The sequence below is a fragment of the Uranotaenia lowii genome, chromosome 3, assembly GCF_029784155.1.
Source record: "Uranotaenia lowii strain MFRU-FL chromosome 3, ASM2978415v1, whole genome shotgun sequence".
Lineage (NCBI taxonomy): Eukaryota > Metazoa > Arthropoda > Insecta > Diptera > Culicidae > Uranotaenia > Uranotaenia lowii.
Window position 1 is genome coordinate 224906923 of NC_073693.1, and position 13453 is coordinate 224920375.

At 33.2% G+C, this 13453-nt stretch overlaps 1 protein-coding gene across 1 annotated transcript; it reads left to right on the plus strand.

Annotated features, from left to right (window-relative positions):
• Nucleotides 1-3774: 3774 nt before the first annotated feature.
• Nucleotides 3775-11703, plus strand: LOC129756649 (histidine-rich glycoprotein-like). Its single transcript, XM_055753571.1, has 3 exons — nucleotides 3775-3907; nucleotides 4050-4280; nucleotides 11190-11703. Exons 1-3 carry the CDS (start codon nucleotides 3893-3895, stop codon nucleotides 11382-11384), a joined length of 441 nt encoding a protein of 146 aa, XP_055609546.1. The 5' UTR covers nucleotides 3775-3892; the 3' UTR covers nucleotides 11385-11703.
• Nucleotides 11704-13453: the final 1750 nt, after the last annotated feature.

Genomic DNA, 13453 nt, shown 5'->3' on the forward strand with positions numbered 1-13453 from the left:
TCTTTGGATTTCTGATTCGGATGCCAAGATTGCCAGATTTGAATATATTTATACCTACTAGTTCGATCTACCACATCTCGATCAGGAAAGAAAATCAAAATTTTGTAAACATGAGATATTTTTAAACTTAATTTTTTCTAACAAAATAAGTAATAATTAACTCACTCAGTATTCGTAGGATATTTAAATGTCTAAAATAATAACAAAAAGTAAATAGAATTATAGCTAAATTGTATCAATCTTTTATACAAGATAACAAATATCTAATTCAGATAAAACATTCTAACATTGAGCAGAATGAAACCTAACTCAGCAAATTTCTAATTGGGGGCCCTTCAAATATTACCTAACGCAATTTTCGATCATTTTTGCTGTAAATTGAATGAAAATCTTAGTGTTTACATAAAAATTATGGTATGAACGTTTGGGCATCGCTTCCAAACGCAATGTTTATAAACCTTACATCTAAATTCTGCTCGACTGGACTACTCCAATGACCCTCAAACGCCTTAAAGTTAATAAATTTGAGAAAGATGATAAAAATATCGAAGAATTGAACTCACAACAACTTTTTTCCTTCATTTTGGCTGTCCGACAGCTTAACCAGTGTATCACCTGAGCCAGATGGAGGACAAAGACAATTTTTCTCAGGGTTCCCTATGATTCGATTTTTTTCAAATGCTATCCCAGGAAATACAAAACATTTTAAAAATTTAGTTTAGTATCTGTAATTTTCAAATAAAAATAGTTAATTATTCACATGCAGACATTGCGGAAGAATTAAGAAATTTCTCCAAAAATTAAAGCTCTGATTTGAACTGTAAAATGCAAAATTTAATCGTCTTTTTTTTTAATACCCTTATACCAAATTAAATTCTCTGATTAAGAAAAACGGCCGGCTAGATATTTAAAATAATTTTCATTTCATCTTTGATCGTCTGGTTTGGGAAGTATCATGAAGATTTGAAACATAGAATACAAAATTTAAAAAAAATCAACAAAATAATTAAATTCAAATTCCATGTATAAGAGTTGAGGAATTCAAAACTTACAATCAGGTTATATTTAGAACCACCATTCAGTTTCTCAAATCTAAATCATAATTTTAAATCAAGTTTTGAGAAACAAAATATGAATTAAATTAAAAAAAAAAGATTCAAAGTTACAATCGGAGCCGAAGCAGAAATTGCACCAAATCCGTAAAGATCCTGAGTTCTCAAAATTCAGAAAAACCATGAATCTGAACTTTAGTAACTAAAGATACCACACAAGACTTGGAAATCTCATTGAATTTATTTTGGATAAAGATAAGATTTAAAACGAAGAAATATTTATGTTAAGAGAATCAATCAATAATATTAGCATCTCAACTATGAGATCGTTTTTATGATAATTTGAGAATGATCATTTGGAAAATGATACACTGAATTCAGGGTATTTCATCAGTAGATGATAAAATTTTGGTTAAATCAGTTTCAATACGAATTTCAAGTCTAACACAGAAATTGGGATGGAAATTCAATAATTAATCTCTGTATCTACTGTCGATTGGTCCAATTTAAGCAACTACAGTTTTTTTAAGATTTTATTTTCAAAAACAGGGAGGGAAAAGGATTTAGAATTTATAATCCAACGGAAATTTCAATAATACTAATTGAAAGGTGAAAAGTTATAATAAGGCCCGGTATTAACTCGGATTTTACTTTCCGGCTAGAATTCTTAAATGTTTATCATAAAGCTTCTCTGTTCTCTCTTAGCATCGTGAGTCAGTTTTGGCGAAATTACTTACTATGTTTACCTGTTCTGTACAGAATATCCTGACTGACATGTTTCGATTAAAAAAAAAAGAAAATTCGTTTTACTTTTGTGATTTTGGGTAGAATATTTTGACATTCATTACCAAGATTTTGATATTCTCAAACCGCAAAATGAGAACCTTCACTGCTTACTCTAAGGGCCCCTTAAGGGGGGGGTAGGATCTAACGGGTAAAAAAAACACAATTTTCACGATTTTTTTCTAGAGCTATCGTTCAAACAAATGAATTCAAATTTTTTGCATTATACAAAGCATTGTTAAAAAACATTTAGTAATTTTTTCGTAGAAAAATATTGAAAAATGAGCCGGTACCGGAGCACTTTCGAGGATGCCTTTTAGAAAACAGGATTTGCGGTGGACACTGTATCTCAGCACAGAATCATCTGAAGTCAAAAAATAAGAGCAAAATATTTTTAATAGATGTTTTTCTGAACCCCAACGTTTTTATTTAACTTAAAATTTTTTTTATGAAATTTTTGTGGCTGTTTGAAGTAAAAACTACGATTTTTCACGAAAAAATCCGCCATTTTTTATCTGTAAAATCTCCCCAAAGTAAAACAAAAAAAAAACGTTGGGGTCTGGTATTTTATATGTAGAAAATATGTTCCAAATTTGAAAAGAATCGAATAAGTAGTTTTCAAATGACGATGTCCACGGACTTTAAAAATGTGCTTTCGAGAAAAAACGCGTCTGATGTTTCTGCTCTTGCTTTCTTGCAGTATTAAATAGGAGATAAAGGCCTATAATTTCTACAATTTTGCTTCAATTGACTTGAAAATTTGACACAACATTCTTGAAATGTTTTACAATAAGAAAATAAAAAAAAACGATTTTTTGAAAGTGTTAGACCCTACCCCCCCCCCCCCTTTACTTAGAAAGGGAAAAACTATTTTAGATATTATTTCACTAGGGCCCCTTTGGTTGTTATATTTCAAGTTTTCATTCTGATTTTCTAGTTTTGATTTCTTTTTATAGCTTTGTAGAAATTGCAGTAGTATGATTTAAGTAATGTTAAAACTGTTTTCCCTAGGCCCCCCCCCCCCCCTGAGCCGCTGGAGGCGGGGCAATTGCCCTTATACTACCCTTAACTTGAAGCTTTTCATCATAATGTGGCCTTTATTCCAATTAGGTTTAGAACACTTTTATCCAATAACGATTCAGGAGCTAAATACCAGATATGGTTTGAAAATAATCTAACATTTATAAGAAAATATTAAAACATTTGGAGAATTTTGTAAAGTGATTTCCGAAATAGCACGTATAATTGAAATTCGAACTTTGATTTTTAATTTTCAAATTCCGCAGTTTATCAGTTTTCAATGGAAAGAATTCGTTTCATCGCCTCAGGTTTGCAAGGCATCATAATTGCCTCAATTTCAAAATCGATTGCCAGTAATTACCCGACCAACGATCGAAGACGCATGGACCCAATTCGGTGGGACCCCAGAATTCCAGCCTCCATGCATGCCTGCATGCATGCAAAACATATGGGAAACAATCAACCGGTCTGCCAATCAAAAGGTTTGGAAAGAATTGGACCGAGTGAAATGCGTGATCGAGTGCCGCGATTCCAAAACATTCTCATAAGCCCGGTTTGCCGGTTAATGTTGAGCAGCAAAAAATTGAGAGAAGTAAAAAACAAAAACTCCGACGCTCCACCAGGTTGTTAACGTGTCTACAAGTTTGGAGAACTTTTTTTTTTCAAGTTTCAAACACGTGAATAAACTTCTCTTCTTCGTACTTTTTTTCGCCCGCTCGCCATGCGTGGCTTCAAACGAACCTCTTTTTCCCTAGGTTCATTCAAAACAAAACCCGGCCGCCGAAGTTTATTCGGGAGCTTAGCTTACACTTTCAGACCTCAAATATCACACTCACTTTGTTCGGTTTCTTGGGTTGGCTCATTCGAAGTGGGGGCCGGCACTATAAAGTTTAATACGGTAGCAAACCAACGGTCATAGACAAAACGTCATTCGAGTGCAGTGTGTGGGCTTCCATTGTTAAAACAATTTGTTGATCCTTGTTTGAAGAAAGTTCTATTCAGAAGTGAGTGACCTGTCAGGTTCGAGATCAATCAAAATGCTACGATCAATTGTGAGTGGAATTTACCATGTTCTAAGTGTTGGGAGTTTTACTCTAAGAGTGAAATAATTTACAAAAGGACTGTTTTCTGAGAATTCGCAAGAATCCCTATCCCTTATATCAGTGAATGATTGTGGTCTATTCATCTATACAGATTTTTGTGACCCTGTTTGCGGCGTGTTTTGGAAGCTACATTCAGGCGCGCCACGACGATGAGGAGGTGGCAGAAACTGAGCATCATCACAACATCGAACACAAACATGCCACCTCGCATCAGAGCTTCAAGTTCCATCACTTTCACGCTGTGCCGGTCTACGTCAAGAAGGAGGATCAGCACTTCCTGAAGCACCCGATCGAGGTGTCCGGCGTTAAGCACAATCTCAAGGTAGGTTGGGGGTGGAAGCTTCCTGTTAAATTTTGAGTGTAGTGACAGTACTCTTACAGAATTCAGTGTTGAGTGTAAGATTTTCGATTCTTTAACAAAATTTTCAATTTCTGTAAAGCATACAAAATTGTGTAAGAAATTGTTTGCATGATGTCCACCGTCAGCATTTCTGATCAAGTTAAAAAAAATTGTTTAGTAATTAACCTTTGGTAGACGACAAAACTTTCGTAATAGTTCAAGGCAAATTGGAGAGCTTGAAATAAGCCATCGTAAAATTGATATTTTTACCATTGTGTTTTAATTATGTATCCGGCAACTGTTTTATGCTGAAAATAGTAAACATTTTAAACCACGTAGGAAAGCCATCATTTTTAAAGATTGGCTTTGCATTAACGTATGCTTTAAAAAAATGGACAAAATTTGGTTTCCTGGCTTCCATTTTTTTCCACACTTATAAAATTTCTCATGCAAAATCAACCATAGTGGACATAGAGACACCCCCATAGAGACAACTCAGTATAAATGCTTTGTAGATGCGGTGCTTTGTAGATGCCGGATACATCCGTTTTGGTGTCTACAACGTCTTGATACTCTAGGACAACAATCAGATCATCGAAAGAAAGCCCGGTTCCGAAGGACGACGACCATGAGCGACAAGAAGCTCTAAAACTGTTTTCAAAGCGGTCCTACCGCCCTCTAGGGGGCGTTGAGAGCTTCCAGGGGGGAGGGGGGACGGCGAACTCAACTTTTAAATTTGGTGGGCGTTGGAAGGATTCAAGGGGGCGGTGAGGTCATATTAACACATTAAGGACCGCGAAGAAAAATAGGCCGGGAAACACCAAAATTTGGCATCCTTTATCTCAGAAACCACTTGCACTGGACCAAATCCTACAAATTTAGTAACTTTGAGTTACTGAAATTTTCGTGTTTAGTTTTTTAGAAAAATGTTCAGTTATTAAAATTATGAAATTACAACATGTATGGTGCGAAGTGCGTTGAAATTTTCATTTACATCCATAACAACGAGTATGTACATTTTTTTTTGTTTAAAAGTAGTTTTATTAGGGCATTTAACTCGTAAATTTTTTTGTGCCGAGTATTTAATTTACTTTTGTGTGGTGTTAGTAAGAGGGGAGCCGTAATCGTCACGGCTACTCAACTTTTATTGAATTTTACTTGAGGAAAGGAAAGAGGATTGTGTAGGCTCTCGAGAACAGAATTCGTCTTGGGTCGGTGGGGCTTTCTGTAGCGTGGTTTCGTTAGGTATTGTCTTAGAGTAAGTTCAATGCCCAACAATTACATTACAAAACTAAACAACAATCACAGCCAGGTTTAAGACTAATACCGTATTCGTTTTTACCACTCGATAGTGTAGCACCGTTCCGGCTAAAAACGAGCATCAATTGAGTTTTGCCCTCACTTATGCTGGTGTGCGTGATATCGATAGTCCCAAATGTAAAGATCAAGCTGTGAAAATGGGAGTTATTGAACAAACTTTAGCGATACCATGTCCTCCATAGAAAAGTTTAGATTAGTTTGGGAGCTTTTGGAAAGCTTTTGAAAACGGCCATACATTTGTCCTAACTACAAAACGTCAAACATCAACCTGGCATCGCGAATCCATCACCAGCTGATATTATTTTATTTATTTATTTATTTATTCATCTTATATTAGTTTTCGCTTCCATACAATTCGTTTTCATCGACCTGTCAAAATTCACGATAGTATTGGTGAAGACACAAGCATCAATGGATCCACTGGATATTTGCAGAGTGTGCCACCGTCTGCGCTCAGTTCACTATCAGTGCAAAACTGAGCGCATAAACGAACACAAAATAACAAAAAGTGCACTACCGGTAATGCAAAGGAGCAAAACTGAACGAAAACGAATACGGTATAAAACTTCATTATTTCCACGGAGCTGTTTTTGTCTCTGAGTCTCGAACACGAACTGTTTTTTATTGTCACAGATTTTGTTACGATCTATGTGCTAATTTCGTAACTATTTTCGGTTATTTATACTTTAAATGATTAATTTTTGATGGCAATGCTTAAAAATCTTTAAAATGTGTTTTCTCAAAAAATGCTGAACAAAACAACGTTTGAAAGAAACCTGTGTAAATTGGCGTTATCTGTGATTCAGTTATAGGTTTTTTCTAAAGAAAAATTACAGAAATCTGACTTCTAATCCAAGTGAACTTTTATTTTAAGTTTATGTAATTCGATTTATGAATAACAAATTTAAAACTGATATGTATAACAGCGATCATATTTTGTCAGGGGCTTATATGTATATTTGTTTGTTCAAAATGATTAAAAAGAAAAATTAAAGGTATTTCAATGAAGGGTTTTAATTTTTTTACTTCTTTTGATAACTTTACAAATAAAATTTAAAAAATAACATTAAATTTCTTAATATATCATTTGTTGCAATTTCCCATTTTTACAGAATGCATCCCTAAACTTCATTCTTACTCCTAATTTAAGATACAAAAACGTACTTAACGATTCATATTAGAAGATATATTTAAATTGAAGAATATAAAAAAAAAATTTCAAAAAAATTGACATGGAGAAATCAAAAATTAGTTTAGATCGAACGAGTACTGCTTCAAACACCATTAAAAATTTCACTTTCCTCCCGCATACACATAACAATTTTTCTTGCAAAGACGTTTATTGTGAAAAATTATAACAAGAAAAAGAAGTTTGTTTGTATTTGAGGCCCTATGGAACCAAAGGGGTATAAGTGACAGAATGGCCGATTTTGAGTTAATGATGTCAAAAGATTTTTCATATAAAAAACTATATTTGATAATTTTTCAGATTTTTAGAATTTTGTTTCCATACATTTACGTTCTAAAGCAAAATTCAAATCTACGCAAAATATATGGAAAATGGCCAAACACAACAACTTAAAAGCGTGTTTTCTCCAAATATGCTTTTATACACTTATACCCCTTAGGCTCCAAGAACCTCATTTCATTTATAGTTTTCATCAAAAAATTTCATTTAACAAAAAAAAAAGTAAGTAAGTAAGTGAGAATTGGTAATGTAAAATTTGTTCCGAGATAAAATTACGATTAAAACTATGAAAAAATATATATACTTTTGTGATTCTACAAAAAAGATTCAATCGTAACAAAACACAATTGTTGGTGGTGGATTGATATCCATTGTTTTAATTCAATTTTCAAGGAACGCAAGATTCCCCTTTAGGATTTTTTTTTGTTTATTTTCAAAATCGAAGCAAAATCCTAAGTCTAAAGTTCCAAAGTCGTTCTATTGCGTTTCAGATCTTTCACTGTAAAAAAAAAACAGGTACTGCAAAACATAGATCAAATATAAAATTTGACGGTGTTAGTGTTTAAATTAAAAAAAAAACTTATTCAGATTTCTAAATTCAAGGTAGAGTGTTAAAAACAAAAGATTCCATTTAAAACAGGTTTCAATTCATGTGTTTTTTTTTGCAAAACTTTATACACAAAAAATTTTGAAAAAAAAACTTTCAATTATTTTTTTTTAATTTTGACTTTTAAAAAGAAACTTATAGAAGTTTTCTAATTGTTTATTATTGGAAAAGGCCGGATTTCGCCGGATTCATCCATAATATAAGCAATATCAAACCAAAATCTTTAATAAGGTTACCATAATTCAATATTTTTGACTGGAATGCAAATTTTTTTGACACGTTTCTTCGAAACTTGTAAAATTTTTTTGGAATTTTTAAATTAGATTTAAACGCCACTGATGTGACATGATAAATAATTTATTTAACATGTGTTTATTTTGAGAAGGTTTTTATTTGATATTTTTTAAATCAGATTTTACCAGTTTTTTGTGTAGAAATGCCCGAATTTGCCCGGCCCGGATACGTTTTAGAAAAAATTCTGGAAATTTTATGTGCTAGAAAATTTCTTCAAAATGTACAATTTTTCAGTTTTTTCGTATATTGTTTGTTTCAAATTGGTTACGTTTTCATTTGTTTTAGTTCAAATAAAATTAATCAAATCAATGAAAATCAAGTTCCAAAAGCATCGTACCTCAGAATCTGATTTTGGTAATCTTATTTCAGATATAAATTTATATTTAGAAATAACCAGAGAGGTAGTTAGAGAGATAACCAGAATTGACAATGAGAATTGAATTTTAGAATTGATGATAATAATACGATATTTCTTGATCACTTATTCAGTGAAATATTTCAGAATAATATTGAGTATCAGAGTTTTACAATCACTTTTAAATTCTTAACAACTATATTCCCGTTCCGAATTTTTGAAACAGGGAGTAATTTGTCTAGCTAAAAATTAGCTGGTAGAGTTTTCATTACGCTATCCGATTGGGGATAAAGAAAATATAATTTACCTATGAAATTTCGATTTGCGTAACACAATATGCCACTGTTATAAAACAATAATTGAACCCAAAAAAGTCAGGTTAATTAATTTGTGTTGAAAAAAAAACACAATTGAAAAAAATCATTTCCTATTTTGGTTGATTGCAATCTTTTGATGTTCACTTTATCATTTCGTGATACAAACTTAATTAAAAAAAGAGTTTTTATTTCATTCATTACTCATAACTTCTTCAGTTAAACTAAATAAACGTTTAAAAATGTTTTAAAAAAAGTATATAACGTTTCATGATTTTTAAGAATAGTTTTAATTATCTATCTCTTTGGTTGCAAATAGAAAAATCTTTTTCATTTCGTTGCTGAATTGAGTGTTCAATGCAAAATTTGCACTGTTTTTTTCAAATAATGTAAACTAACTTTAAAAAAGTTTTTTTTTTCTTTTTAATCCTTTTAAGAAGATTTTTATGATATTGAAAATTTAACAAACAATAATTCGATGATCTAGCACCACAAGGCTACACGCAGCGAAAAGATTTTTTATTTCAAAGGAAAGTGTCGCAAAAACAAAGGATTTTTTCCTTTGATTTTGGGATAAATAAAAATTCTTTTGATTCAAATGCAATTTCGCTTGTTCCAAAGAATTTTTCTTTTGAAAAATCTTTGAATCAAAATATTAATGCTTTAAAACAAAAAACAGTTCCATTTGATGCAAAGTTGTTCCCGTTTGCTACAATGTAATTTAGACTTAGATTTAAAAGGACTGGTTCATTGAACCATTTCCCTTTTATTCCAATTGGAAGAAATATTTTCTGTTGTCTGAAGTTCCTATAAGGAATTTTGAATAATAAAAAGAAAGAATTTACATTTTAAATTAATTTTTATTCACAAAATTAACACTAACACTGGTTCACCATAATTGAATCATCCGGTCCTAATATTGACCTGAGGGCATTCTTTTGGGCCGCTTAATAGAGTTCCGGAAGCAGCTCTAGTTGCTAGCTTTAGAGGTCATCCAACTGGTGATTGTCGCTGAAGATCGGACCGAAGATAATCAGACCGCTGGATTTGGGGCGGAATCAGCCGTGGTCCTGTAACGATGCAAGAGTTTATTTAAAATCTTAAACATTCACTTTTTGATTAATGGATTAACAGACACTTACCATCCTTTATCCTGAATCCTCCTAAATAGCTATCTCTGATTCACTAGTTTTAATTTTCAACACAACCGGACAACTTTATTCGAAATTCGGTTCTTGCTAAATCCAAAATTTCTTCTAAGTTTAAAATTTTAATTTAAAGAAATTATTCCTTTCTGTTGAAAACAATTTTATTTGGTTGAAAGAAAATTTACTTTGTTTTAAACGAAATGTGCAATTGAACAAATTTCTTTTGAATCAAAGAATTTGTTTAAAATCAAAGTCCAAAACTATTCAGTTCAAAAAATTAATTCTTTCTTTCAAAAATTATTCATTTGAATCAGAACGATAATTCATTGATTCAAAGAAAACAGGAGTTTGATTAAAAAAACTGAATGTTTTGAATCAAAGTCAGTTTTGTTTTGTATCAAAATCCAAGTTTTCTCTGCGTGTAGGACTACCACATCCTTATGGTTCGGTTCTAAACACTACAACTTATATTAATATATAATATATAATTTTCAGGATAGATGCATGAATACTATATCTTTCGAATGCAGAGTGCCGTTTTGGTGGTCATTTTTTATTTTTAATAACGTATTTTGGCACACCGTGATATTAAAATGTCATCTTAACCTTAAGCTAGCAATGAACAGTGTCCTTAAAACTAATTCTGAAAAATGCTTACCATTTCTAACACTCTTAAATAAACAACCAATAATTTGAAAAAAAGGCTATGAGTCAGTTCTTTGCCACTTTGGATTTTTTAAATTATGAAAATAAAATATAAAAAAAGTCCTCAACGATAAAGTAGAACAAAAGTTGTTAGTGGTCTACCTAAACTTTTGTGAATTTTTCAGCGAATGATCAATTGGGATTTAGAGGGTTAAATAAAATCAGTTTTGAAAAAGGTTGTTCTTTCCTTTGTGGCAGAACAAAGGAAGTCTAACATGCCTCAAAATTATTCGTTTGTTTCTGTCTGCCATGTAAGGATTGCATACGGCTAAATAAGACATTAAGGCAGTTCAGAATTTTTCAGATAAAAATCAGGCTGCGCCCTTTATAACGATTCTAAATTTAAAGCACATTTAATACTTTTTTTTCAAAAAATTCACTCAAAAATACTAGTGCATACACCTATACACCGATTTTTTTTTTTCAAGAGATTGTACACCGGTGCCGTCTTAAACACCGTTAAATACGGTATTTTAAATTTGTATGCAAAATTCGACTGATTAACAGTATACATTCAGGCGTTTTCTAACAGTATCCATTATGTATTTTGAATTTCACACAGCGAAGGCATGCACTCATGCCTATATTCCAATGTATCGTAAATTAATTGGTCAATACAAGATTGACTCTTGACTCTTTCTGTTTAATCATTGATTCCTATACTCTTTTCTATCCACCAGCTGGTACATCCGGAAACCGAACACAACCATAACCACGGACTGACGCTGGAGAACCACAGCGAGTTCGACGACAAACTGCACGGAGGGCACAGCTTCGATTTGGGCCACGCTGGAACGGAACACGTGTCGCATGATTTTGACCATCACGATTTCGAACATCACTACGCTCATGGAGCGGAACACGAGGAGAGCTAGACTGGACCTACTGGATCGCTTCCGGTCAGAAACTTAGCGGGGCTTAGCCAACATCGATTGGCTGTGAAACCCCTAAAACATGTATTCTTGTGATATAGTCAGTTACTCGATAAGTATTGTTTCTTTAATTGTTATCATTGGATTATTTCCATTATTGTTATCGCATGAGCTAGCATGACTACACCCAGCTTATTTCTCTTATTTCGCGCGAAATAGTTAAGTTATAAAAATCGAACTGTTTTTCTTCATTGTCATTTGTTATCCGTATACCAGCAATCACCTTCATATGAAAAGTGATAAATTATTTCACAATCAAAAACATACTTTATTATTTGAAATCCGAAATTCTCCTTAAAATTTTTGACTTATTAATTAAAAGGATGTCATCATTCGTTTATTTAAACCTATCTACCCTCATGAATTCAAGAATCTTTCATCATTTGAACTTGAAAAAGTTTTTTTTATTTTTCATTCTTGAAATATTGATTTTTTCAAATGTTGAACTTTTTTACTTTCTTAGTTTCAAACTATTAAACTTTTTAAATTTTAAACCTTCAGAATTTTCAATTTGTATATTTTTTAACTTTACAAAATTTTCAATTATGCATAGAATATTTGAACTTTTTAGCTTTGAAGTTTTTTTTGTGTAAAAATTGAAACATTTGAGCCTTTTATCTTTTCATCTTTAAATAATGATTTTTGATTTTTTAAGCTTTTAAACTTTTCAAATTTTGAACTGTTAGATTCTAAGAGTTTTACTTTAAAAATCCAATCTACGGAAAATCCAAAAAGAGGTAAACGAAGATAAGTACATATTAAGCCAGCAGATCGTGGCATAGAGGATACCATACTTGTCTTCTAAGCCAACGTTCATGAGATCGAATCCCGATCGTGACATAACCTGGCACACATAGTATGATGAAGGTTGGCAGTTTTAGCATTAGTGAAATACTAGCCGTGTATACCTTGAAATTGTACGCCTCAATGATGCAGCACATGCATGTGGATGGATCTTTTCAAGGGAACTTAGATTGCACTTGGAGATCCTACCTAGTTATGTGTGTGCTCGTAGTGCTACCGGTAAACAACTGCAACTTCAACCAATAGTGCAGGGGTGTCAAGTAGCATAGCAAAGTAAAAATAATAACGCGGGGTAATACCACAATAGATCAATTTAATGGTCGCAGTGGACTCTCTCCCCAACAGGAAAAAAAGTACATATTACCTATATAAAAAAATAACATTGGAACTCATAATAAAAACTGCATTTCATGACTTTTTATTCTTTTCTTAGTAATCACTAAGGAAATATTGTGAACATAAAGAGAAAAAAGTCAAAAACATTTTTCACTTTTTATATTCAAAACTGTTGAACATTTGTAACTTTATTAAACGAAAGGTTATTTTATTTTATTTTTATTTACATAGTATACCTTCTCACGACATAACTTGACGAACATAATTCCTATAACTCACTCGATCCATGGCAACCGTTCTCCAATTTCTCGGGCACCCCACGTTCGCCAGATCACGCTCCACTTGGTCTAACCACCTCGCTCGTTGCGCCCCCGCTCGTCTTGTTCCTACCGGATTCGTAGCGAACACCTGGTTTGCAGGACAGTCGTCCGGCATTCGCGCAACATGTCCCGCCCAGCGTATCCGGCCAGCTTTCACCACCTTCTGGATACTGGGTTCGCCGTAGAGTCGCTCGAGCTCGTGGTTCATCCTTCGCCTCCACACTCCGTTCTCCTGTACGCCGCCAAAGATGGTTCTTAACACTCGTCGCTTTTTTTTACGAATACTCCGAGTGTACGCAGGTCCTCCTCGAGCAATATCCATGTCTCGTGCCCGTAGAGAACAACCGGTCTAATGAGCGTCATATACAGGTTACACTTCGTGCGAGGGCTAAGTCTTCTCGACCGCAGTTGCTTGTGGAGTCCATAGTAGGCACGATCATTCTGATCAGCTTCCCGGAAAAGCCGTTCTCGTCCATGATTTTCCATAGCTCGTCACGGTCGATCGTGTCGTATGCGGCTTTGAAGTCGATGAATAGATGGTGCTTAGGGACT